The sequence below is a fragment of the Fusarium verticillioides genome, chromosome 1 (genome assembly GCF_000149555.1).
Source record: "Fusarium verticillioides 7600 chromosome 1, whole genome shotgun sequence".
NCBI classification, from domain to species: Eukaryota; Fungi; Ascomycota; class Sordariomycetes; order Hypocreales; family Nectriaceae; genus Fusarium; species Fusarium verticillioides.
This window is the reverse complement of record NC_031675.1, coordinates 5637517-5659889: the sequence shown is the minus strand read 5'-3', so window position 1 is coordinate 5659889 and position 22373 is coordinate 5637517. Positions and strand designations below refer to the sequence as shown.

The window sequence follows — 22373 nt, the reverse complement described above, 5'->3', positions numbered from 1 at the left end:
CGATAGAGACGATGAACTTTAAGAAAATATCCTGACAGTTCAGAACATGGATTAATTATGATGAGTTACACGATCTCTAATGATGGGAAAATTGCTCTGTAACACCATCGTTGCTCATTCATGGCTAAGATTGATCACAGAGCACAGTGTCGAATACAGTGCATATATAAACTGCTCACTGTCTCATGACTGAGTTGACCAGGCTGTAAATACTGGTGAAAAGGAACCTGACACCTTGCTGAGCCAAACACCCATGATAGACGATGGTCTGAGGTAGACGAATAAAGCAGTAATTCTGAGGCTGTTGTAAGATATGTAGACAGACTTGCTTAACTGTTTGGCTGCTCGTTCTTGACCGAGTCACATCACTTACATGCACACACGGTAACACTTGTGTAAAGGGGTTTCAAATGAGAAATTATTAATAAAGTTGGAGAGTGTAATAGGGTAGTGGCTGTTGAAGAGGCTATGAAAGTTGACGCCTTAGTTAGGTTCACAGTCTGCTTTCCTTATGTCTAACCAGTCTCATATGAGTGGATTTAAACAGCGCCGTATGAGATGTGAGACCTCATATCATGTTGCTAGTAACTTGAAGTGATGCCTTTCATGACATTTAACTAGCATTTGAGTTAGAGACTGACCAGAAAGTGAGAACTGAGTTAGCAAGCATGACTAGATGTTGAAGAAAGAACTGATCTGGTAGTTGAAGTTTGAAGAAACATGTCGTAGCAATGGTGTCCGAAGAGAGTTCTCGGAATACAGTTGACATATCAGCTACCATTGAGGTTCCGGTTGAGCCAAAGTTGTGGGAAATGCGTCCTGGCCTTCACAGCCATCAGCCTGGAAACACATACTCTTGCAGAGAAGTAGTAGTAACTACCGTGAGCCGGACTACTAGAAACGATACGTACATAATGTATGTAAGTCTTGATGTTTCTTGAATAACCCTTCAAGTTTCTATTGGCTTGACAATGGCGATGCACGCGAGGAGTCGGGGACTATATCTGCAGAAACCGCAGATAGTCACAGACTTACAGTTGCCGCCAGATCAATCCGAATCACGCTGATGACACGGTGATGCTGCAGTAGATGCATTTGACGTAATCGCATCTCAAACCTCTCATCCAACTGAGAGCAGGGATTCGAAAAGTGAGGCCGCAGTTCCCGGGAAAAGCACGGCGTCTTGGAGGGTGGTTCATAAATGCCTCGTTTAGCTATCACATAAAGTTCACGAGACCCTGTCGACGATCAAGACTTCCAATTATACACTGCCACGCACAAACATGTGAGAAACTTAAGTCTACTACGTCTATCAGAAACACCCGCGTTATTCGCGTCAAACGGGCGCGTACAACACATTATCGTAGCATCGCGAAGGGTGATGATGCACATAGCTTGCAGCATGTCATCTGTCACTTTTCTACTCCGTAAAACCCCCTCGATCCCACAAACTCAAAAAATAATCTCCGTCCAGTAGCATAAGAGACGTTGGATTAATCTGGGACTGATCGACATGGGCTGTGAGAGACCGGTTGATATGACCTGTCATTCGTGAAACCCAATGCGGATAATATATGTTACTGTACCATCCCCCACCAGGCGTCGGCGGCTTATGTTTACCAGTTCTCGGGATAAGGGCATCGGCGATCGACAAGAGAGACTCTCGCACTCTACCGTGCGCCAAGAGAATACGTACTCCAGATCGGGTGCGACGTAGGTGAAAGTCTCTAACTTAAGCGATCACGGATGTGTACCCCATCTCTTGGCTCCAATGCAACCTGGGCTGAACGATATGCGACCATAGTGACACGATTTTACCTCGAGGAACGAAAAGAGAGGTGTGAGGCATATTGAGTAAAAAGAGAAAGGGGAGACAAAAAAAAAAGGTATCATGCTCATCATTATCACCCTGTATCATCGTGCATTGCGCCATCATTCCAATTTCCAGCCATGGTATCAAAGCCCTCCCAAATTAGATCCCGCCGATCCGATCTCAGCCCCTCCCGTCAGCCAACACCTCCCATGTTCCGTGCCCATATTTACTGGAACGAAAACTGAGACACCTGGTCAGCATTAATCTCAATCTCCTGTATAGTTTGTTGTTACGTTGTTCCTCTTAGGCCGGACACTTGAGAGATGCCGCCTCTTCTGCTTTCGAGTTCAGTGCTGTTACAGTAGTCTGAGGGTATTTGCTGCAATCTTTATGATTGTCAAGTAGAGACTGTATCTCTTGGATTTCGCATTGTAGAGCGGTGATTTTCGATTTGAGGGCTTCGTTTTCAGTCTTGTAGTCTTGGCTACGGGCCGTTGATGTCGCGTGATCTGCTTCAAGGGCCATGTTTACATACAAGGTAATGTTGATGATCGTCAGAAGATGAATATGGAGAGAGAAAACATCTCCCTCCGAATTGAAACGGCATGGGCGATTAGATATATACATGTGTCAGTACCGAACTGTCTACTCATCAACGATCCCCCATCCCGGGTTAGCAGGCAGGAAAAAGAACGCAGTCTAGAAGCCCATTTCGGCCGAGTGGCTCACCGAAAGACTCGCATAAGCATGGTGTCATAAACACTTCATCGACCCCGTTTTCTAGTGCCAAAAGTCAGACTAGGCGTGTCAGTTGGACCCTGCCATTGGCGTGCGGCCCCCAAACAATCCCAAGGGTTTTCAATTTTAGGTTGAGGGGCCATTTCATCTGCCGAGTCAGGCGTTTAGGAATCAGTGCATGGTACTTTTTGAGCCTACAGGTCGATGATCCTGAGATCTATCTGGCCTCGTTTAGGTACTCACATCCACCCTACCCTTCTAAAGACGAATGTCGCGCCGCTGGCCAATGCCGTGGCACCGGTAAACACAATCAACGTGCCATAGCCCGTTCCGTATCCACCTGCTGCTTGGCCCTGCCACGGCATTCCCTTGAGTAACGCTCCACTTAGCGGGCCGGACGCTATGTTTCCTATCCCTCGTCCTGCGGAGAGGACGCCTAGGACCATGGCGGGGTCAAATGATGTTCCGCTGGTGCGGGTGTTGGAGGGTGTTGACGATACCATTTGCATGATGCCCGTCCAGGCTGATGTGTATGACCCCGCAAAAATGCCGTAGAAGATGCAAAAGACATACAAGATGGGCAGGTTTGTTGAGAAGCCCCAGAGGAGAAATGTGCTTAGTGTTGTACCGGCTGCTGAAATCATGAAGCAGTCTGTAACATGCAGTCGGTCTGTGAGAGCACCCATGGCGACGCAGCCAAAGACTGAAGCGACGTTGACGAGTAGAACCGTAAGAGCAGACGCAAAGGATCCAGCGCCAAGAGCAGTCCGAGCATACGAGGGGAGATAAATCCCAGGCAAGAAGAAGCCCAAAGCTTGGGCAATATTAGCCAGCTGATGAAGCAAAAAGTTTCGTCTCAACGCAAAGCCCAGCTTCAACGGATTAATATGCCTCGTCGCAGAGTACGGCAACCGCGGCTTAATGAAATACGCCAACGGCAACGTCAACAAGAACAAAGAAACCGCCCAAATTCTCAATGTAGTCCTAAACCCATATTCATGCAGAAACTTTTCAAAAAGCAGCGGTAAAGCAAATCCCGCAAGGCCAGTGCCAGACCACATTATACCAAACGCAAAACCCTTGCGCTTGGCGAACCATTCGTCCATGTAGAGGATACAAGGACAGTAGGATATGGAACCGCCGATGGCGTAGAGGACGCCTTGGGTGAGGATCAGATGAGTGGTGTTTTGGGAGAATGAGCTTAGGGCGAGGGCGATGCACATTATGAAGAGGCCGATCATCGGGGACCAGCGGCTTTGTCTTGGGTAGAGACGTTGAAGACTCATTGTGAAGGGGAGGCCGAGATACATTATACCCTGTGCATGTGAGCGGAGCGTGATAGAGGGGGTGTGAGAGGGGGTACCATTGCGCAAGTACCGATGACGGCGATGGCTGATGAGCCTTCGAAGGGGGCATTGGTACTGTAGTAATCCTGGAAGACACCAAATGCAAAGGGGAAGCCTTTACAGTCAGTGGATGAAATCCAACAGGTTTAGATGAGACTCACCCCATGTAAGAGCCTCAACCATAAAAGAAGCCGCCAAGAACAACCAAGCATCCTTGCCGCCATCTACCGGCGGGAGAGAAGATACTTGATTCTCGTGAGTGCTCGTGAGGTCAAGTGCTGACGAGTCCAAGCCCTCTTCACGACCGGGGTCTTGACGAAGCTCAATTGAAGTTTGGCTCATGACTATGGGGATTATAGTATGAAGGGATCTCTTGGCTTTGATATTCGGGGATTAAATTTTTCTTATAGAGGTGAGGATTAGGTTGGCCGATGATCGGCGCGCCCTTGATGTGACATTGACATTTTCGGGTGGCTTGCCGAGTGGAGCTGGGGCGTGGACTACAACTTGGAGAGTTTATTGTGATGTCGTATGAGATTTGATTGATGATGTCGTTGAGGAGATGGTGTGATTGGTTTGTATTTGATTCTTCGTTTCTTTTTTAACTGTTATAAAAAGTGCTTCTTGTAAGAGAACCGGGACATGTTTCACGGAGAGACCTTTGACGGTGCAGTAGGAATTGACTATTGATAAAAATATGTAGCCCGATTTCGAGATACTTGATATTATAAGCCCAATTAGCTATAATACTAATATCAGTGTTGTTTCTAACAGGAATACTAAGTTGCGTTATCAGGGATCCAGGTGAATGAATGGGCTGGCGTTGGTGATGGATGACTGGTGATAGGGCTAGGAGTTGAGACTTTTATCAGGGTTCCGAAAGACATCTTCATAAGCTCTTAGACTATCATTCGCCAAGTTAGGACAATCTATAATAAACTTGGTGCATTCATTTATTTTTCAGTCTCAACACAAGTCTTTCATGATCGGAAGTCGGTCATCCCCATCCCCACAGCAAAACTCCTCCACCAAACCCGAGATCCGAAAACCGGAGTCTCAATTTTATTCGCTCTTCACCTTCCCAAAGCCGACAACCCGTCCATTCCCGCCATATCCTAGAACAATGCGATCCAGTCTATCCTGCGAGCATTGCCGGTAAGACCTCCATTAGTCTCTTTCCTCGAACTGTATGGCTGATTGAGATACGTGAAGAAAAGCAAAGGTCAAGTGCGTTCATACCGGCAGTGCACCCTGCCAACGCTGCCAACGCCTCGGAACATCGGGCTGCGAAATCACAAGACCGATTGTCAGATCTGCCAAGAAAGCTGTGAGGAGAGCGCAGCATGAAGCGAGTTTGACGCCGAGGGATGATGTATCGGTTATTTCGAGCACGGCTGGGTTTCAGCCTATACCGAGTCCTGTCTCGTCACGACAGACAACTTCATATCATGTCCCTGATACTGTAGACGAGCATCTCGCTCGCTTACCGATTGGGATCATCCTCAAGGCTCTAAATATATTTACTGCCAAGTTTCCTGAGCTGAGGATACTGCAGGCATCTGCTTTCATCAAGGAGTATCAAACTGCTCGGTCAAAGGAGAGCAAGGCGTTGTTAGCGACGATACTTGCTATTACGAGGAAGCAATGCTCCATCGTTACGGGAGATTGGTTGAGGAGTTTGAAGAGTAGCGAGTGCTATGCTTCGTATGCTTGGAGTACACTGTCTGATGCTATTCTCCAACCGCCAAAGGTTCAAGTTGTTCAGGCGTTGCTGATCTTGACGCTTTATGAATGGGGAGTGAGAGAGTATCACAAAGCCTGGATGCACTGCGGTAAGTTCATATCACTACTCATAAGACTATGCTGATATCGAGAAGGAATTGCAATTCGCATCATGCAGTCACTTCACAGCTCCCGAGTCAGCCCTCATCCGCTCGACATGTCTCAAAACAACGACACAGACGTCATGGCCATAGCTGTGGAAGCTCGAACATACTGGGCGTGCTTCATAATGGACTGCACCATCAACTCAGGAACATACAACCCGCGCATGCTCCCAATGTCGGAAATGCATAAACTCAAAGTCCCTCGTCCACTGAACTACACCGACTTTGCCTTCGGGTTTGACGCAGCTTCGCTCGATCATATTTGCACTGGTGATCTATCTGGACTGGCACAAAGTTTTGAGACGATTGCGACTGGGTTCGACATTTACGCTCAAGCAATGTCGTTTGTCTTTAATAATGGGCGCTGTGCACCGGGGATGTGTGCACCTGAGAATTGTCCGTGGGTTCCTGGGTCTGCTTGGTCTCAGTGTCGGGACAGGCTTGAAGAATGGAGGAAGAGTCAGCATGAGAGATTGTGTTATCCGCAGCATAGTGTTGTGGTGCATATGACGTTGGGACACGGGGAGTCGTTCATTTACTTGAACATGCTGTACTACTTGAGGTGAGAGCCAGAAATTGGCTGCTGGTGAGAGAGTATGCTGACATTCATTTAGTACGATCATGCTTCACAGAGAGTACTTCCCCTTCTTACCAACCGCCGACTTGACACCTCGCGGTCCTATTGACCCTCCCCTTCTCGAGGCCGAAGCACCACCGGGCTGGTGGGACGAAAGTGCAAGAGAGCTCTTCAACGCAGCTGAACAGATCGCATCTCTTCTCCAGGAGGCATCCGAGTGCGGTATTCCACTAATGACGCCGTTCTCCGGTTTTTGTGCCTTCACCGCCTGCTTTCTCAACCTCTACGTATTTCGATTTCCCAGGATGAATCTCAATCGAAGCTCAAAAGCAGAACAGCTTATGAACTGGGGCTTAGAGTACCTAGAAGAATTCCAGAATGCCTGGGAACTAGCAGGAGGCTGGGTACGTCTCCACCCCCTCCCCCCATCCACAAGTCAAAAGCTAACAAAACAGATCAAAACGATTCAAAACTCATCACTCTTATACAAAAGAGCAACCGAAGACGCAGGGCGCTACCGCGGAAGATCAAGAGCCGATTTCGAAACTCTGCACCAATCGATTCATGAATATAGAATCGTGGATAGGTCTGATCAGCATTTACAGCAGATCAGCCATGCAGATCGAAACTCAGCAAGGCGTGAGGAAGAAGCTGTGGCGAGTCAAGTTCAGGTGCCTGGTAATATGGGAGCGGCTGTTAATGCTTCGGTGCCGGATCCGTTTCCGAATTGGTGGTCCATGTTGCAGGAGGTGGAGTTTACGGATGTTGGCAATTTGTGGAATGGGATGCGTGAGCTATGATCCGGGGAAGGGTGATAAGTTAGTTGAGAGTTGGAGAGACCGGTTTGGTATGGAGGTCGTGTAGTGAAGGTTACGACTTTCCTTTCTCAAGAGATGTCCGGGGTAGGGGTTCTGGTTGTCCCGCATGGAGTTATATGACCCTTGGAGTCACTTATAGGCGAGACCGGCTTACACCGAAATAGGGGGATCTATCATTAAGCATAGTTTTATGTTATCGTTCACCCGCACCTGGAGGCATTGATAGCGCCAGCTACGGCCAAGATGCCAGCAGATATCAGCATCTGTTGCATAACCCTAGAGAAGCATACAAGATTCGGAACCCTTCGTACGGATCCGCAGACTATCTAGCCGATAGCCTGCGCTGCCTGTTCAACCGTGCCCTTGCTTACAAGATGAATATATTCCCTGAAACTACCTAATTTTAGATTTACCAACTCTATCTTGAGAAGCATGTTGTACGGCCAGTTGAGCGAATCGGTAGTTTTGCGGTAGCTCGGGGGTAACAGGGCTTCGTTAGCAACAAGGTCCCCCGAAAAGAAAGCGGAGCCGAAACCTTGCAGTCGGTGGTGGGTTACATTTCCGTCACAGATTGGGAAAGTTCTGAATCGAAGGGGCGATATCGTACGAGGGCACCGAGTCATGGCAGTATAAGCAGCGTGATATAGCATCACGGGCCAACAGAACCTGCGACATGGCAAGTTGGAAACGAGACAATTGACCAGAACGGCATTAAGAAAGTGATCGAAAAGTGCATAATGGCCGAGACATGTTTTATCGAGAAATCCGCAACGACCACCCCGAACAGAAATATACCGAAGTTCTATAACCCGTTTCAATAACCCAACGGAGATTTAACTCGTCCTGAGATTTAGTTCATGCGGGCAATAAAACGTTACATGCAGATCCTGCTAACCTCCGGGCTATTAATTACCAAGGTTCAGAGGTATATCTCACCTATATCTGTATCACGATGCTCCCATGCTACCCCAAACTAAGCCTTCGCCATCGCTTAAAACATCATTGTAACGGTCTCCTTCCTATTGTGTTTTGCCGTTGGACATGGGATCCTTCAACGGACACCAGTTTAGTTGCACTGGACTCGGAGGCTAGTCTTAGCTTGATTCAAGTCCACTGTACAGAGCATTATCCTTCACTGTCTGGACTGTGCTAGTTAGATTGATATGCGTTATGGTATTGACAAAAGGATTGTGCCTCGGTTATCCAAAGCGTAGATTGATCTTCAAGACTCCTCAGTCAATGCGACCCTCGGAAATTCGGAACCTTTCCAACTCTCCTTTTTTCTACAACGACATGTCAGGGATTTGTGATATCTGACCAAAGCTCCCGCTGAAGATACGCTAAAACCTTGACCCCTGTAAATTGACTCCATCTACCGGATGTCGATCATCCGGGATTCCGCGGGTGGTTTAAATCCACTCACAGTGGGTAATTTCCTAGACGAATTACAACGCAATATGTTTAGCACGCGTCAGGTAGTCGGTGTTCGAGAAGGTCTTTTCTGCATTAGCATTAATCGTTTGTTATAGTATAGGTATAGAAAAGTACAAGTCCTTGCGGCCAAAGTTACTCCCATCTCTAAATTCCAGCGCTAGATCCCCTTTTCCTTGTTCCCAAACATACGTAGCCCATCGTCGCATTGATGCCCAAGCCAAGCCAAGCCAAGCCAAGCACATACCCTTATGGCCTTATGGGCTCCTTGACACACTCGTCTTGTACCCCCAGTCATTCCCCTCAGGCCCCCTCCTCCCACGATCACCCTCCGTAGTACTGACCTCAGACTGCACGCTGATCTCCTGCGCAACCACGATACCACCGCCAGCACCAGCGGGCTTCCCAGCTTCGGGGAGGATGTGCTCGTCGCTGGCCCAGGCCGTGGTCTGGGGAACCGTCGCTAGCGGGTGCGAGCTGCCAGGTCCGCGGCGGCGGCTAGTGTTGAACCGGCTCCCGCCCATTTCGCTGCTGCGGAGCTGGTGGCTCTGCGATGCGGATTTCGTGCCGCGGCTGAAGAGCACGCTGAGACCGATCATGCTGGCGCCTTTGCGGATGAGGGGCTGGATTATGGGCAGGTTTGTGACGATTATTGCGACGAATGTCTCGCGGCATGCCCATTGACTTCCTGCGACTGCGCCATTGGGACCGGCCTGATTTGTTAGTGAATGGTCTTTCGTAGATGATGTTTAACTTACTGTGAGAATTGTCACGGCGCGAATTGTACCAGCCATCATGATGAAGAGAGCACCGCTAAAGAGCAGCATGAGCGTGAGTCTGCGTCGCAAACTAATGTTGACGCCCCAAAGAAGCTACAAAGGTCAGATATGGCCATTATAGAACAGAGGATATGGACATACTGGTAGCGGAATGGAAAGCAGATAGATATCCGTCAAGATGTTGGGAATAACAACAACCAAGACATAAGCCGGCGACTTGGTCGGTTGACAAAGAAGTCCAGGGTCTGGCGAGACTTGCCAAAAGTGATGAAAAGGTTGACAAGACAGTAAAATCGTAAGCGCAACAACAGCGTATGAAATACCAAGAATGATGTATGCGATCGTCACTCGGGTCTTGAGATGCGTCAATCCAGATCTGTAAGTGTCAGCCAACATCCTTCAATAGCAAGTCAACAACATACGTGAGTCGCCCATAAAACGCAGTGACGCAAAACTTTAGACACCACAGAATACAAGCATAAAAGGACCAGCCTATGACCTGAATCTTGGATCCCCAAACCCGATTATAATGTTCTTGCCCATTCATATCGATGTCGGCGCGTTCTTGGTCCGTCATGTAACTGTTCGTCAAGCCCTGGAACTTGGCACCGACGAGATACGCCGCGACTGTCTCTGCAGTGAAAATAAGCTGTGAGACACACGGTCAGGTCAGCAAAGGGCCCCGTGCATCTGCAGGTGATTGCGCCACTTACACCTGTGATGGGCATCAGATAATCATCCAACTGCCAACTCCCAAACCCGATCTGTCGGATTCGCACGCCCATTCTCACTCCGATGGTGACGAGCCCCAAGGAGAGGAGGATGAACTGTTCCTCGATGCCCATGGTCACGATGGTTACCGAATCTCTGGGACCAAAGATCTGTGAACCAACGGGAAAAAGCAAAAAAAATGTGATAAAGAGCAGAACAAAACAGAACAAAACACAACGCAGACGCAAGTGACAAGCCAAGGTCTATTAAAGTGAAATCACGCCTCGCCACTACCGACGGCAGCAGTGCCGAAGAAGCCTGCATCCGACAAAGTCTGCTATGACAATAAAGTTGCATTCCCTTCTACCGCCATGCTTCTTCTGCTAAGACTGCTAGGACCATTAAGTTAAGTCAGGCATAGCTTGACGAACCGTGCGGCTCCGCAGCCCCTGCAGATCGCACATATAACATGGCGTGCCAGGTTCGCTATACGGAGCATTCGTCATATCCGGCATTGATCTGCTGGTGCTAATCATGCGTTGGCAAGGAGCTGGCAGAAAGTGGTCCATTAGTTGACAGGCGGAGACATTATGTGAACGGGGATCGACCGCGGCGCGAGTAATTAATTGTTCAGGTGGTTAATCTTTTTGACCTGACTTGTGCGTCTGTAGATCATGGAAGTGTCTGCTATTCCCGTGACTACCTTAGTCTTAGGTGAGACCCTGTTCGAAAGTGGAACTATTTTGCAAGACATTGTCAGACTTGTTTATTATTACTGACAAATATTTATGGTGACAGACTGCGGCTTGTGGGGCGTAAATTGCATATTTAATATACTTCTCACCCATAAGCGGCGAGGTGAGCAAGGCAAAGCCCGTCAGAAAGGTGAAGCCAACCCCAGTTTACAGGGTCTAGAATCCTGGCGTGTAACGACACGTTGGTTCGAGTACAGTATTATCTTGTTTGATACCGGTTTCGTTTCATTGTGTCATCGGGGACCTTGTACAGTATGAGACACCGTTGCACTAGGAGCCCTAGCCTAGTCCATGGAGCTAGGTTGGACTAATCCGACGGGTGAGGAGAGGCGCTGTAGATCATATATATTCTCAGAAGACCCCTTTCCCCTCATTCCCTTTTATTGCTTCTTATTCCAAAATCATCTCATCTTAACAATTGACGTTATTACCACTGAGTCAGAGACTATAACTTGATTCTCTACTATACCTACCATCCAATTGGTCGATATGGCTTCACCATTCGACTTTATCGTCGTAGGAGGTACGTCCAAGCAAAACTGACTCAACCATCCCCCCTCCTTCACCTCTAGCCCAATGCCTGAGCACATATGGATCAACACCACTAGAACAACAAAGTGCCCCATTCTAACGCAAACTTTCGTCCCGCAGGCGGCCCAGCCGGCAGCGCCCTAGCAGCCAACCTCTCCCGCACCCCCAAGAAACCCTCCGTTCTTCTGCTCGAGGCCGGTGGCACAAATGAAGACCGCAACCTGCGCGTCGACGGGCAGCGCTGGACCACTTTTTTAAACCAGGACATGAACTGGGGCTACAAGACGGCGCCCCAAGAGTTTGCTAATAACCGTGAGCTGGATTATTCCCGCGGTAAGGGACTCGGTGGTTCGAGTGCTATCAACTTTGGTGTTTACAGTGTTGGTGCGAGAGATGATTATGAAGAGTGGGCGCGCATCGTAGGCGATGATGCGTATCGCTGGGATAAGATCCACGGTCGGTATAAGAGCCTAGAGACTTTCCATGGAAATCTTCCGGAGGGCGTTGATAAGAAGTATGCTGCGCCTAAAGCGGAGGACCATGGTTCTGAGGGGAAGCTTCATGTTGGGTATGCTGGCGAGTGGGAGAAGGATCTCCCTCCTGTGCTGGATCTTTTTGAAAAGGCTGGTTTTCCACTGAATCCTGATCACAACTCTGGAAATCCATTGGGAATGTCGGTTTTGATCAACTCGAGTGCCAAGGGACGGAGATCAACTGCGAATGATCTTTTGGAACCTAAGCCTGAGAATCTTACGGTTTTGACGAATTCGACTGTTCAAAAGGTTCTTTTGGAGGGAAACAAAGCTGTTGGCGTTGAAGTCGATGGCAAGAAATGTGCGTCCTCCTCATCAACCTCAAGCTATTGATGAAGATGTCTTGGAAATATAAGTACACAAACTAACCTGCGCAGACCTCGCCTCCAAAGAAGTCATCCTCTCAGCCGGAGCCCTCAACACCCCCAAGATCCTAATGCACTCCGGCATCGGTCCCAAATCCCAACTCGACCAATACCACATCCCCGTCGTCAAGGACGTCCCCCGCGTAGGCCAAGGTCTGCGGGACCACATGTTCACTCCCCTAGTCTACACCCGCAAACCAGGCGACACCGCCCGCGACACCTTCTACGGCGACAAGAAAGCCATGGACGATGCTCTGGAGCAATGGCGTCGCGACGGTACAGGCCCTTGGACAAAGTTTGCCTGTGAGTTAGGCATCGGCTGGTTCAAGCTCGATAAGCTCGTCAAGTCAGACGAGTTCAAGGCTCTGCCTAAGGAGGAGCAGGAGTTTCTTATGAAGGAGACTGTGCCGCATTATGAGATTCTTACGCACTTTCCTATTCACTGGTTCATCCCTGAATTTCCTGACTCTGCGCTGAATTACTCTTGTATTCTGGTGTTTTACTACAATGCGCAGAGTCAAGGAGAAGTTACCCTTCAGTCATCCGACCCCAACGCTCCTCTCAAGTTTGACCCCAAGTTCTTGGCCTCGCCGTTTGATCGTCGTGTAGCGATCGAGTCGCTCCGCGACGCTTTCAGGCTCGTGAAGCATGATGGCTATGCGAAAGATAACGTGGCTATGCTTGCAGGACCGCAGGGTGATTCAGATGATGAGCTTTTGGAGCACTGGAAGAATACTATTTCTTCGAGTTGGCATATGACTGGTACTACCAAGATGGGTAAGAAGGGAGATCCCGATGCTGTTGTTGATAGTGACTTCAAGGTCATTGGCTTTGAGGGTCTTCGTATTGCGGATATGGGTGTCGTTCCTGTTCTGGCGAGCTGTCATATTCAGTCTGTTGCGTACGTGACTGGTATTACGGCTGCTGAGAAGCTCATTGCTGAGTACAACCTCGCATAGATGTCGAAGGAGGATCACTAGAGCGCAGCGATGTTTAGACTGTAGTTACAATGAACATGATTGACGAAATATTCGTGTGGACACATATGATATTATCTCCATGTGTCTCGAACCTTCACACTCGTCCTTCCATGTCGCATGTCCTAACAAACAAAGGCTTCACCTCGCAGCGCCTCTTGTGAAGAGCTCTATCAGCTTCGTCCTCATCCCAATCCATAAACTCTTCATCCTGCCACACCCGAACATCAATCCTACGACCTCGAAAATCCCCCTTGGCATGGTCTTTCCACTTGAAGTTGTTCGCCTGAAACCAGATCCTCTTTCTCTCTATCGCCCAGTAATACCATTCCTCGATCCAGTTCCATCCGCCGTCCGCAACCTGGTCGTCCACATACTCAAACAGATTCAACTCGAACTTCAGCAACGGCTCTGGCCAAATCGCCCTGAGCTTCTCGAGATGCTTCTCCCAAACACTGCACCACGCTGTCCATTTCCCGAACCAGAAGACAAACTTGATGGTTCTGAGGGCTGGGAGACGTTGTTTCAGAGCGAGAATATCGTTGATGAGCTTCTGGGGTAATGCCTTTGCACCTCGACTGTCAAGATCGTCCCAAAAGAGCTCAACCTCAACGGGATCTTCATCATAATCTTCTTCCAGGTCTGAATCAGGATAGTAGGAGATAGTCGTCTGGGACATTTCAATGATGAGGGTCTTGGAGCGTTGCTTCATCATCTTGGAGCAGGCAATCCTGGGAACTATACTCCATTCACCAGTTGCATAAGTGCTAGGTTCTTGAAGCGGAATAACAATAGCGTGGTTTTGATAAAGGCGAGGCTGAAGATCATCTGATATGATTTTATGGACGTAGAGTAAGGGAAGGGTATTAGGGGAATAAGCGGTTTGAGTTGTAAAGGCGTTGCTGAACTTGACGTCTTGGAGGGCGTAGTCATAGACTATGTCGCGTACCTCTCGCGGCAAGTCTAGAAACGAAGTTTGTGAGTTCATGGCTGCGAGGGTGCTCATATTGCCTGGTTTTTATGATGAGAAACGGTGTTTGGGTGAAGCAGCCTTCTTATATCATGAGAGGTATCCACCATCAAGGCTGTTATCCACCGCTAACGGGTTGGTTGCCTAGGAATGGAGAATTTTGAGATTAATTAGCCCACTTTGCGCCGAATGAAATCAAAATGATAAGGATATAGCTTGATCAAAGGGTTACGGGCCAAATTGGGCAGTGGCCGAAATCCACGGTTCAGAGTATGAGGCTATTCAGAAGAAACTCGGACCAAAGCTTCTCCTGATAGAATTAGAGGTCCTCCAGCTATAACCATGGAAATAAATGTCCTGACCAAGTTTTGAATTACGTGTGAAGATACTGGAGACGTCTCTAAGCTTGGCTGTATTCAATAACTCCATGGCCTTGACGCGGTTGCCGTTCCAAACTCTTCCATTTCGTCGGTTCAACAGCCTTCTTCGAAACGAACAATGGCTCTTGGCCAGCAATAGGCTGATTTTACTTCTATAAAAAGACTTAAGATTACAGAGAAGACGTGTAGAATGTACCTCAAATACAGAAGGTTTTAAACTATTGCCCATCGATTAAATCCTGGATATACCGCCCACCCATGCACTCCCTCGCCCCAGCCCTTCTCATCAATCTTATGCTCTCAAAATACCCACGAAAGGCTCACTATTTACTGTCAGGCCATTTCCAAAAGATATTGGACCCCTCAACATCAGCCAACGGATTCCCTTCACCATCCTTCGCTGTTCCAAACTGCTCATTAAACCCGCACTTCCTGTAGAAGTCATCTTTGCCCAAGGCGCTCACCACTGAAGCGCACACCCCTTCAGCTTCAGCCTGGTCAAGACCCCATTGCACAAGTTGGCGGCCGACGTTCTTCCCTTGAAAATCTGGGTGTACGGCTAGTGCTTCGAGATACCAAGACTCAGCGCGTTTGCCGCTCCATATCGAGTCAAAGTGAGGATATGCTCTTTCGATAATGTCTTCTTCTTTAGGGTCGACTGCACGACTTGGTATGGCCCAGGCGTGAATCATCATGGCGACTGAGGATAGAGGTTTCAACAAGTTGCCTTAAACCGTGTTAGCTAAGTCATAGATTGGAGAGAGATACAAACTCACGAGGATCATAGAATGGCAGATCAAACCTTTTACCCCCCTCTCCAAGCCTCGCCCACTGCGCAATACCAACAACGGCCTCTTTGCCACTCTCATCCTTCGCAACAGCGACAAGCCATTTCCAACGATAATCCCAGAAATTGACCCGTGCACGCCGCAGCCAGTACAGATCTACATCATCAGGGTACTCGTTCCGATGCGGGTGGATCAGATCGCCAAAAAGGTTATCACCCCAAAAGGCCTTTGACATGACATTTGCGATCTCAGGAAGTTCCGAGTAATATGCATCGCGTAGCACGACCTCGGACATTGCGAGTCAGTTGAGAGTGATCGTGTACAGAGTATGCTTGTAGTAATTTGTAATGCAAGAACCAGGAATCTTGTATTTCTGGGACAGTCTTCTGAAACGGTCTAGAACTGCTGTTGGTTGAACTTTTCTGACATGATCCGATTAGCCCGCTTCAATCCTTGTCTCCAGATCCTGCGAGAGGGTTTTTTCCATATCCTGGACGCTGGGAGGGTTCCGCGAACCTGGCGTGACATGACATGGATGAAGCCCTTGTACTTGCATGTGAAGCTCCACTCCCACTGCATGTCTCAGGGCATCACTGACTCAAAACCCCGAGAACTTTTGTCTGAATCAAAATAGCACGTTATTAATGTGTTGGTTTGGTCTATCGCTTAGTAAATACATCTTGGTGGTCCTCGTACGTGACATTCCACGCAACCTCCTTATTAATAATCAACTCTTGACTCCCAGCTCGTGAACTTGATCCCTCCTCCGACACACCGCGACTATTACTCCTACTCGATCTGTGTGCCGCCGTAGTTTGGTTCGAAACCTGGTCAGGTCTCCAATTCGCACTATGAGCTGTAGCAGTCGCCGAAGCCGCATTCGTAGAGCGATTGTTCCGTAGGGATTGCAGTGCATAAGCCTTGCTTGAACCTGACATTGTAAAGTCAAATGCCACCGGGAAACCCATGCCTATTGAAAAAGACTTGAGGAAGTTCTTCAGGTTCGGCATTGTCGCGGAGATGAGCGACCATGCGATCATGACTTGCTGGCAGATGAGGGTGTTTGTGACGGCGAATTGGGGCTCGAGAGATGATGGGTATGTTTGAGAGTATGCGAGGTGAACGGAGGATATGGCGATGAGGGGGATTCGGAATGAGAATGCTGTGACGACTTGGCATTTTCGGGCGAAGGAGATGTTGACGGACCATGAGAGGTGAAGAACGAGGAGCCAGGTTAGGATTTCGGTCAGGATGTCGATCGCTGTGATGACGCCCCAACGTGCGCTCTAGCAGAAGTTATTAGAATATTGGAAGTGTTTGTGATGAATGGAAGTGTCCTACCTGATCTGGGCATTGCTTGACGTTATTCACAGTCAACAATGTCCCAGCGCGACAGTTCACAAGCCATGCCAAACTTGAGCCGACGCCCCATAGCCCAGTGAACATCATGAGCGCCACGCAGACCATCTTGTTCTTACCGGGCTTGGAGCTGATGATGCGATGTATCAGGGCGAGAACCGAACATTTCGCGAGACTGAGAGCCACAAGGGAGAGAATGACGGACGCAATCGTGCACTACCAGCCAATTCGTCAGCACAAGAGAATATGAGCAGAAGCTGAGACTCACCTTTGAAGAGATCGCCCATTGCTCCGCCGTAGTAATCGAGTTAAACTTGCCCAACCCATTACTCAACCCAATAAACACAGCAATCGCCTGCGCCAAATGCAAAATCTACAAAGTCAGCATCTCAGCAAAACACGCTGAGTCACAGGCATTTCTCACCGTCGCAGCAGTAAACAAAACGTCGTCGAACCCAAACATCTTGTACTTGATATAAGCCCTTGCCAGCGCAATAAGCGAGGTGTAGATCAGCGACAAGATCGTCACGATCCATAGCTTTCCCGCATGATCGTTGAATGTAACGGGCGAAAACCGGTATAGATCATCCTTCGGATCCATGTTTCACAAGATCTGCGACAATAGAGAAAGAAGAAAAGGGAAGAATTCGTTACATTATTCAGAGATGCAGAATTATTAAGGCTGCATGACCTGAATCCTTTTCGGACTCCCGTGCTCTTGGTATTCACGCTGACGCGAACCAACGGCACAGCAAGTCACCTCGTCAACAATCCTCGTAAGGAATTTCCGCTGAAGATATTCTTACGTATGCCATTGGTGACGGCTTCACATGGGGGGGCCCTGGTTGGTAGATTGGATCATGCAAGCCACGGCATGGGTGAACCAACAGAGGAAGCAATTCGTGAGATGCGGTGATTGGTTTAACCGAGGAGACGGAATATTACTCACGCCATGTGATTGTCTGTCACCTACTGCCACGAGGAGATCGGCAGTTGATATCTGTTGGCTTGAGTGGCTGATCCTTAACAAAACTAACTACAGTCGTCTCGAAGCTGGAGCGTGACAATGTGATGAGACATTCTGGTGAGGAAAAACACTTCATTTTGGCTGAAATCAATGCCTGTAACCGCCAAGACTGTTGGTCGCATGAGACTCCACACATGTTCCTGACCCCAAAAGACTCCATTTGTCGAACGACTCCGACCTTCGCCTAACTAAACACAAACCAAAAAGCAAAACTCGACTGACACCAAGAATGAGGAGTCTCGTAACTGCAATGGCTATGACAATACGGATGGCATGACTTTGACAAAGATGTCGTTTGGTTTGAGTCAACTAAACAACAGCGGAAGATCTTCCGGACTTCGGCACGGGACGGGGGGAGGATCACCAATTAGTCAGGGCCTAACCAGGGTCTCAAGGTCAAACGGGGGTCATACAATTTGGCAAGGGTTGGGTGTACCGAGGAGAGAAACTGTGGACGGGTGTGCGTCCTAAAGAATGTTACCATGCCGCACTCCTGCATTTCTATTACCGAAGCATCTGCATGTTTGTCTTTTTCTTTTTTTTTGTTCCTCGATTTATTTGTTTCCCTCTTTAAATTCTCGTACCTCTTCCGCCCAGATAAGTCAGAGTACGCCAAAATGTCTGCTGAAGGCGATAAGCGATCAGTCGACGTTCAAGATGCCGCGTATGGCATCCATGAGTCCAGCGAGCATGTTGACGAGAAGAAGGGTAACGCGGCGGATCGCGCTGACATGTACCGCATGGGCAAAACCCAAGAAATGACGGTTCGTCGCAAAGCTCGCTCTCATAACCGTGTTAGACTAACAAATATGCTAGAGAAACTTTCGCTTCCTGTCCATCTTTGGCTTCTCTATGATTCTCATGGCATCTTGGGAGTTCTCCCTCAGGTCCGTTGCATTGACGCTAGATATCTACTAAAGCTGACCTTTGCAGTGTTTCGACAATCGGCCTTGTTAACGGCGGCACGGCAGGTCTCATCTGGATGTTCTTCGTCTGCTGGATGGGCTTCCTCCTCGTCAACACCTCCATGGCCGAAATGGCTTCAATGTGCGTGCCATCAACATCTTTACTACACCACCAATCACTAACAGATCTACAGGGCTCCTACAACAGGAGGGCAATACCACTGGGTATCTGAATTCGCACCCCCGCAATACCAGAAACTCATTAGTTACCTCATGGGCTGGATGTGCGTCCTCGGCTGGCAGACATCCTGCGCTTCATCAGCCTTCATCGCCGGAACGCAAATCCAAGGCCTCGTGGTGCTAAACTACCCCGAATACGCCCCCAAGCCATGGCACGGAACACTCCTCACCATCGCTGTAGCTGGCTTCTCGGTTGTCTTCAACACACTCCTGGCAAGAAAGCTACCCTTGATTGAGGCGACAGTTCTAGTCATTCACATCTTTGCCTTCTTCGGAATCTTGGTTACACTCTGGGTTCTCTCACCACGCGCTGATGCTACAGCTGTGTTTACTGAGTTCACTGACGGTGGAGGCTGGGGCAGTATCGGCGGTTCAACGCTCGTTGGTATTCTGGCGGGTGTGTTGCCGCTGCTTGGTGCTGATGCTGCTGTGCACATGTCTGAGGAACTGCGTGATGCGAGCCGTACTCTGCCAAAAGCTATGATCTCGACGACTGTTTTCAACGGTGCGTTTGGCTGGATCATGGTTATCACTTACTGTTTCTGCATTGGTAACCTTGAGGAGGTTATTGCTTCGCCAACAGGATATCCCTTCATGCAGGTATTCTTGAACTCAACTCAGTCGACGAGTAGTGCTACTGCGATGGCGTCTTTCCTGGTTATCATGACTGGTTTCTCCAACCTTACCATGGTAGCTACATCGTCACGCCAACTCTTCGCTTTCGCACGAGATCACGCTGTTCCATTCAGCCCATGGTTCTCGAAAGTTCCGACAGGATGGGACGTCCCTATCAACGCTATCCTGACAACCTTCTTGATCTCGAGTCTCCTGTCTCTTATTAATATTGGTTCAGCAGTCGCACTCAACTCGATTACTTCACTCGCAACAACATCCCTTCTATCAAGTTACATCGTTTCAATCGGATGTATGATCTGGCGACGATCAACAAACAGTCCTCTTCTCAAGTCCAAGTTTAGTCTTGGAAGATGGGGTCTTGCTGTCAACATTGTCTCCGAAGCCTTCCTCATCATCATCTTCGTCCTGGCTTTCATGCCCGGAAACCCCAACCCATCCCCATCAGAGATGAATTGGAGTATTCTTATTTACGGAGCTGTCGCGGTGTTTTCCGTGGGATATTATTTGTTCCGAGGAACGCACCGATATGAAGGCCCAGTAGCCTACGTCAGAAAACTTGAACAGTAGGGGCGCCAGAGCATAGCAAAATTTGTCTTGTGAATTTCCCTGGTTCAAGTCAGGGCTTGAGTTAGTTCCCTCATGTTAATATAATAAAACTGAGTATTTACTCTCTACATACCCGCCCAAGATGTTGTTACAAAGAGCCCGATTTTCCCTGCCCGAAAGGTTAAACGGCGAAGGTCTAAGGGGGTGATAAGGGATTGGGTTGGTTCAAATTGTGACGGGGCGGTTACCCTAGACTAAGTAGTTCTGGTAGCTTATCGGACTCCATCCAACGCAAAGAACCCAATTAATATCGATGAAGAACTCGAGATAGGACCAAGATTTAATGAAGAGTACACTCATAAGCTTATGCTGAGCTACACAAAACTTTCCACCGTTTAACATCAAGGCCCAGTTGGGCGATGCTGCTGCCAATGAACGTCAATCATGACAGTAAATCAATTTTCCATCTATCCTCCATAACGCCTTTACCTATAACCCTTTTATCATCCATTCATAACAATCCCATAATTTACATAATAAGAATCGGCGTCTCGCTACTGACAATCTCCGTCCACCTCCTCGTGCCATGCATACTCCAAATCGTCCCCAACGCCTTGACCGCAACAGGAATACTTCCAAAATTCGTAACACTATACAAATCCGCCAACCTCCCCGCAAAGAACTCCCTATGCTTCGGGAGAATACTCTCCGCAGCAGCGATAAAGTACGTCCACACAAGAGCGTGCGCTCCTTTTGTTGTAGAGTCGAGGTTGAGGACTTTGAGACGCAGTTGCTCGACGAGATGGATGGATTCGTGGTCGCTGAGGGAGGATTCTGCGCGGCGGCGGTAGATGCTGCATGCGTCGAAGATGGCGGAGCGGATGGTTTCCATGTTGGTGAAGTGTTCGGATTGGGGAGGGAGTTCGGGGTAGGCCATGAAGTCGAGGTATGCTTCGGGGCCGGTGAGGACTTGGAGGCCTTTGGATTCGTTGGCTAGAGGGACGCCAAACAGTTGGAACCTGAGACCAGTCAGTGAATGCTTCAGATAGAAGCCACAAGAGAACTTACATCTTGATCTGCTGAAAAAAGAAGTCCTTCAGACTTGGCGGCAGCATTGAAATCCAGTCTGGATATTGTGTAAGGCAGTTGAGCATCTCCAAAAGGTATGTGTAGTTGTCGGCGCCGGTGATCGTTTCACCAACCAAAAGTACCAAGATAGTCGCGAGGATATATGGGTTGAAGAGTTGTTCGGGGCTAAGTTGAAGTGAATCCCTCCGTAGCTTCTGGACAATAGCTTGGTGACCTGCTTCAGCGATACGTTGTAACCTTGGATCCATTTGTCCTAAGTGAAACGCCGAGACGACTGATACAGCTTGTGCGAGGTTCTCATCTTGTTGAGCGAGCGGTAGAATGATGTCTCGATATCCGTTGCTGAAGGAGAATGAGTCTAGTACAACCATGTGTCCGGCGATGGTCTCGGAGACTAGGTGCGTTAGAGGAGACCCTGAGGAGGAACAGTAGGCTAGAACTTACAATGACTGAACAACCTCCTTGTGTGGGCATTCGAAGCTTCGTTCAGCGCAGGATGTATCGTAACACCATATCTATACGGCACAACAACACCACCAAACTCAGAAGCCGAGTCATCCGACGACGGTGACGTAGCATCATCAGAAGACGACAAGTCAGGAGGATTCGACGACGTCGGACTATCAGAAGCAGCCCGTCCCTTGTTCTTCCTCACCCTCTCCTTTCTCATCCTCTGCGCAGAGTCAACCCATCTAAGACTCTTGCCAGATTGAGTTTCCGCCGGCGCGATGAACGTCAAAGCCAACGGCTTTCCTCCTCCAGGCGCGGAGTCAACAGCCATGTGGCTGCTGTACCTACACCGCAGGCCCTGCCCGGAGCAAGAGATGCCTTTCTTCTGACACTTGAGACATTCGGGCTCTGTCTTGTCACATCTCAGACGTCTCTTGCAGCACTCGTAACAGCCTAATAGTCAAGCTTGTCAGCCCTATATCACATCATGTGGAGTTTTTTCAAGCACGCACCGTTGTTCCTCTTAGCAAGCGACATCTTCCTAGTTCGGGAAAAAAAAAACAGGTGATCCTCTCTGTCTCTCGGTGTCTTGCCTGTTTTGGGGAGGGACCGTAATCTCTTACTTATACTCAATCGTTTCATGGGGCGAGGTACGGATAGAAGGTTGAATTATGATGAGTTTACGAGAGCCTGGTATGTGAGATACGCGTTTGCGTGCTGGGG

General features: G+C 48.8%; 10 protein-coding genes across 11 annotated transcripts; 3 read left to right on the top strand and 7 right to left on the bottom strand.

Moving 5' to 3' along the window:
• Window positions 1-2116: 2116 nt before the first annotated feature.
• On the bottom strand, window positions 2117-2338 carry FVEG_14608 (hypothetical protein; the record flags this gene model as incomplete). The annotated part of the gene is made up of 1 exon (XM_018903542.1): window positions 2117-2338. The coding sequence occupies one exon, from the start codon at window positions 2336-2338 to the stop codon at window positions 2117-2119; it is 222 nt and encodes a 73-aa protein (XP_018742239.1).
• A 452-nt stretch (window positions 2339-2790) lies between these two features.
• On the bottom strand, window positions 2791-4239 carry FVEG_00214 (hypothetical protein; the record flags this gene model as incomplete). The annotated part of the gene is made up of 3 exons (XM_018886646.1): window positions 2791-3867; window positions 3915-4012; window positions 4059-4239. The coding sequence occupies 3 exons, from the start codon at window positions 4237-4239 to the stop codon at window positions 2791-2793; spliced, it is 1356 nt and encodes a 451-aa protein (XP_018742240.1).
• Window positions 4240-5001: 762 nt separating this feature from the next.
• On the top strand, window positions 5002-7480 carry FVEG_00215 (hypothetical protein). Its single transcript, XM_018886647.1, has 5 exons — window positions 5002-5052; window positions 5110-5729; window positions 5775-6345; window positions 6398-6764; window positions 6816-7480. Exons 1-5 carry the CDS (start codon window positions 5021-5023, stop codon window positions 7158-7160), a joined length of 1935 nt encoding a protein of 644 aa, XP_018742241.1. The 5' UTR covers window positions 5002-5020; the 3' UTR covers window positions 7161-7480.
• Window positions 7481-8657: 1177 nt separating this feature from the next.
• Window positions 8658-10487, bottom strand: FVEG_00216 (hypothetical protein). The gene is made up of 5 exons (XM_018886648.1): window positions 10102-10487; window positions 9811-10037; window positions 9530-9764; window positions 9368-9481; window positions 8658-9322 (listed from the first exon to the last, which is right to left on the bottom strand). The coding sequence occupies exons 1-5, from the start codon at window positions 10231-10233 to the stop codon at window positions 8867-8869; spliced, it is 1164 nt and encodes a 387-aa protein (XP_018742242.1). The 5' UTR covers window positions 10234-10487; the 3' UTR covers window positions 8658-8866.
• Window positions 10488-10956: 469 nt separating this feature from the next.
• FVEG_00217 (hypothetical protein) lies at window positions 10957-13806 on the top strand. 2 transcript variants are annotated; one of them, XM_018886649.1, is made up of 3 exons: window positions 10957-11377; window positions 11506-12219; window positions 12296-13806. In XM_018886649.1, the coding sequence occupies exons 1-3, from the start codon at window positions 11344-11346 to the stop codon at window positions 13240-13242; spliced, it is 1695 nt and encodes a 564-aa protein (XP_018742243.1). In that variant the 5' UTR covers window positions 10957-11343; the 3' UTR covers window positions 13243-13806. The 2 variants fall into 2 exon arrangements, with proteins under 2 accessions (XP_018742243.1, XP_018742244.1); XM_018886650.1 differs by having other exon boundaries at window positions 10957-12219.
• On the bottom strand, window positions 12920-14273 carry FVEG_00218 (hypothetical protein). Its single transcript, XM_018886651.1, has one exon. The coding sequence runs from the start codon at window positions 14264-14266 to the stop codon at window positions 13358-13360; it is 909 nt and encodes a 302-aa protein (XP_018742245.1). The 5' UTR covers window positions 14267-14273; the 3' UTR covers window positions 12920-13357.
• Window positions 14274-14933: 660 nt separating this feature from the next.
• Window positions 14934-15693, bottom strand: FVEG_00219 (hypothetical protein; the record flags this gene model as incomplete). The annotated part of the gene is made up of 2 exons (XM_018886652.1): window positions 14934-15337; window positions 15387-15693. The coding sequence occupies 2 exons, from the start codon at window positions 15691-15693 to the stop codon at window positions 14934-14936; spliced, it is 711 nt and encodes a 236-aa protein (XP_018742246.1).
• A 364-nt stretch (window positions 15694-16057) lies between these two features.
• Window positions 16058-17358, bottom strand: FVEG_00220 (hypothetical protein; the record flags this gene model as incomplete). Its single annotated transcript, XM_018886653.1, has 4 exons — window positions 16058-16684; window positions 16740-16973; window positions 17026-17130; window positions 17182-17358. 4 exons carry the CDS (start codon window positions 17356-17358, stop codon window positions 16058-16060), a joined length of 1143 nt encoding a protein of 380 aa, XP_018742247.1.
• Window positions 17359-18266: 908 nt separating this feature from the next.
• On the top strand, window positions 18267-20132 carry FVEG_00221 (hypothetical protein; the record flags this gene model as incomplete). The annotated part of the gene is made up of 4 exons (XM_018886654.1): window positions 18267-18548; window positions 18601-18671; window positions 18718-18831; window positions 18884-20132. The coding sequence occupies 4 exons, from the start codon at window positions 18267-18269 to the stop codon at window positions 20130-20132; spliced, it is 1716 nt and encodes a 571-aa protein (XP_018742248.1).
• A 302-nt stretch (window positions 20133-20434) lies between these two features.
• Window positions 20435-22350, bottom strand: FVEG_00222 (hypothetical protein). The gene is made up of 4 exons (XM_018886655.1): window positions 22163-22350; window positions 21645-22103; window positions 21180-21594; window positions 20435-21130 (listed from the first exon to the last, which is right to left on the bottom strand). Exons 1-4 carry the CDS (start codon window positions 22290-22292, stop codon window positions 20641-20643), a joined length of 1494 nt encoding a protein of 497 aa, XP_018742249.1. The 5' UTR covers window positions 22293-22350; the 3' UTR covers window positions 20435-20640.
• Window positions 22351-22373: the final 23 nt, after the last annotated feature.

What these genes read in the sequence shown, in the direction of transcription:
- FVEG_00215 (XM_018886647.1), top strand. Translation starts at nt 5,021, where the DNA reads ATGCGATCCAGTCTATCCTGCGAGCATTGCCG. An exon ending in CAAAGCCTGGATGCACTGCG is followed by an intron (nt 5,730 to 5,774) that starts GTAAGTTCATAT and finishes GATATCGAGAAG; the next exon opens with GAATTGCAATTCGCATCATG. An exon ending in GGGAACTAGCAGGAGGCTGG is followed by an intron (nt 6,765 to 6,815) that starts GTACGTCTCCAC and finishes CTAACAAAACAG; the next exon opens with ATCAAAACGATTCAAAACTC.
- FVEG_00216 (XM_018886648.1), bottom strand. Translation starts at nt 10,233, where the DNA reads ATGGGCATCGAGGAACAGTTCATCCTCCTCTCCTTGGGGCTCGTCACC. An exon ending in TGCTTTCCATTCCGCTACCA is followed by an intron (nt 9,482 to 9,529) that starts GTATGTCCATAT and finishes TGACCTTTGTAG; the next exon opens with CTTCTTTGGGGCGTCAACAT. An exon ending in GCGCCGTGACAATTCTCACA is followed by an intron (nt 9,323 to 9,367) that starts GTAAGTTAAACA and finishes CTAACAAATCAG; the next exon opens with GCCGGTCCCAATGGCGCAGT.
- FVEG_00217 (XM_018886649.1), top strand. Translation starts at nt 11,344, where the DNA reads ATGGCTTCACCATTCGACTTTATCGTCGTAGGAG. An exon ending in CGACTTTATCGTCGTAGGAG is followed by an intron (nt 11,378 to 11,505) that starts GTACGTCCAAGC and finishes TTCGTCCCGCAG; the next exon opens with GCGGCCCAGCCGGCAGCGCC. An exon ending in TGAAGTCGATGGCAAGAAAT is followed by an intron (nt 12,220 to 12,295) that starts GTGCGTCCTCCT and finishes TAACCTGCGCAG; the next exon opens with ACCTCGCCTCCAAAGAAGTC.
- FVEG_00218 (XM_018886651.1), bottom strand. Translation starts at nt 14,266, where the DNA reads ATGAGCACCCTCGCAGCCATGAACTCACAAACTTCGTTTCTAGACTTG.
- FVEG_00222 (XM_018886655.1), bottom strand. Translation starts at nt 22,292, where the DNA reads ATGAAACGATTGAGTATAAGTAAGAGATTACGGTCCCTCCCCAAAACA. An exon ending in GCTTGCTAAGAGGAACAACG is followed by an intron (nt 22,104 to 22,162) that starts GTGCGTGCTTGA and finishes CTTGACTATTAG; the next exon opens with GCTGTTACGAGTGCTGCAAG. An exon ending in AAGGAGGTTGTTCAGTCATT is followed by an intron (nt 21,595 to 21,644) that starts GTAAGTTCTAGC and finishes TAACGCACCTAG; the next exon opens with TCTCCGAGACCATCGCCGGA.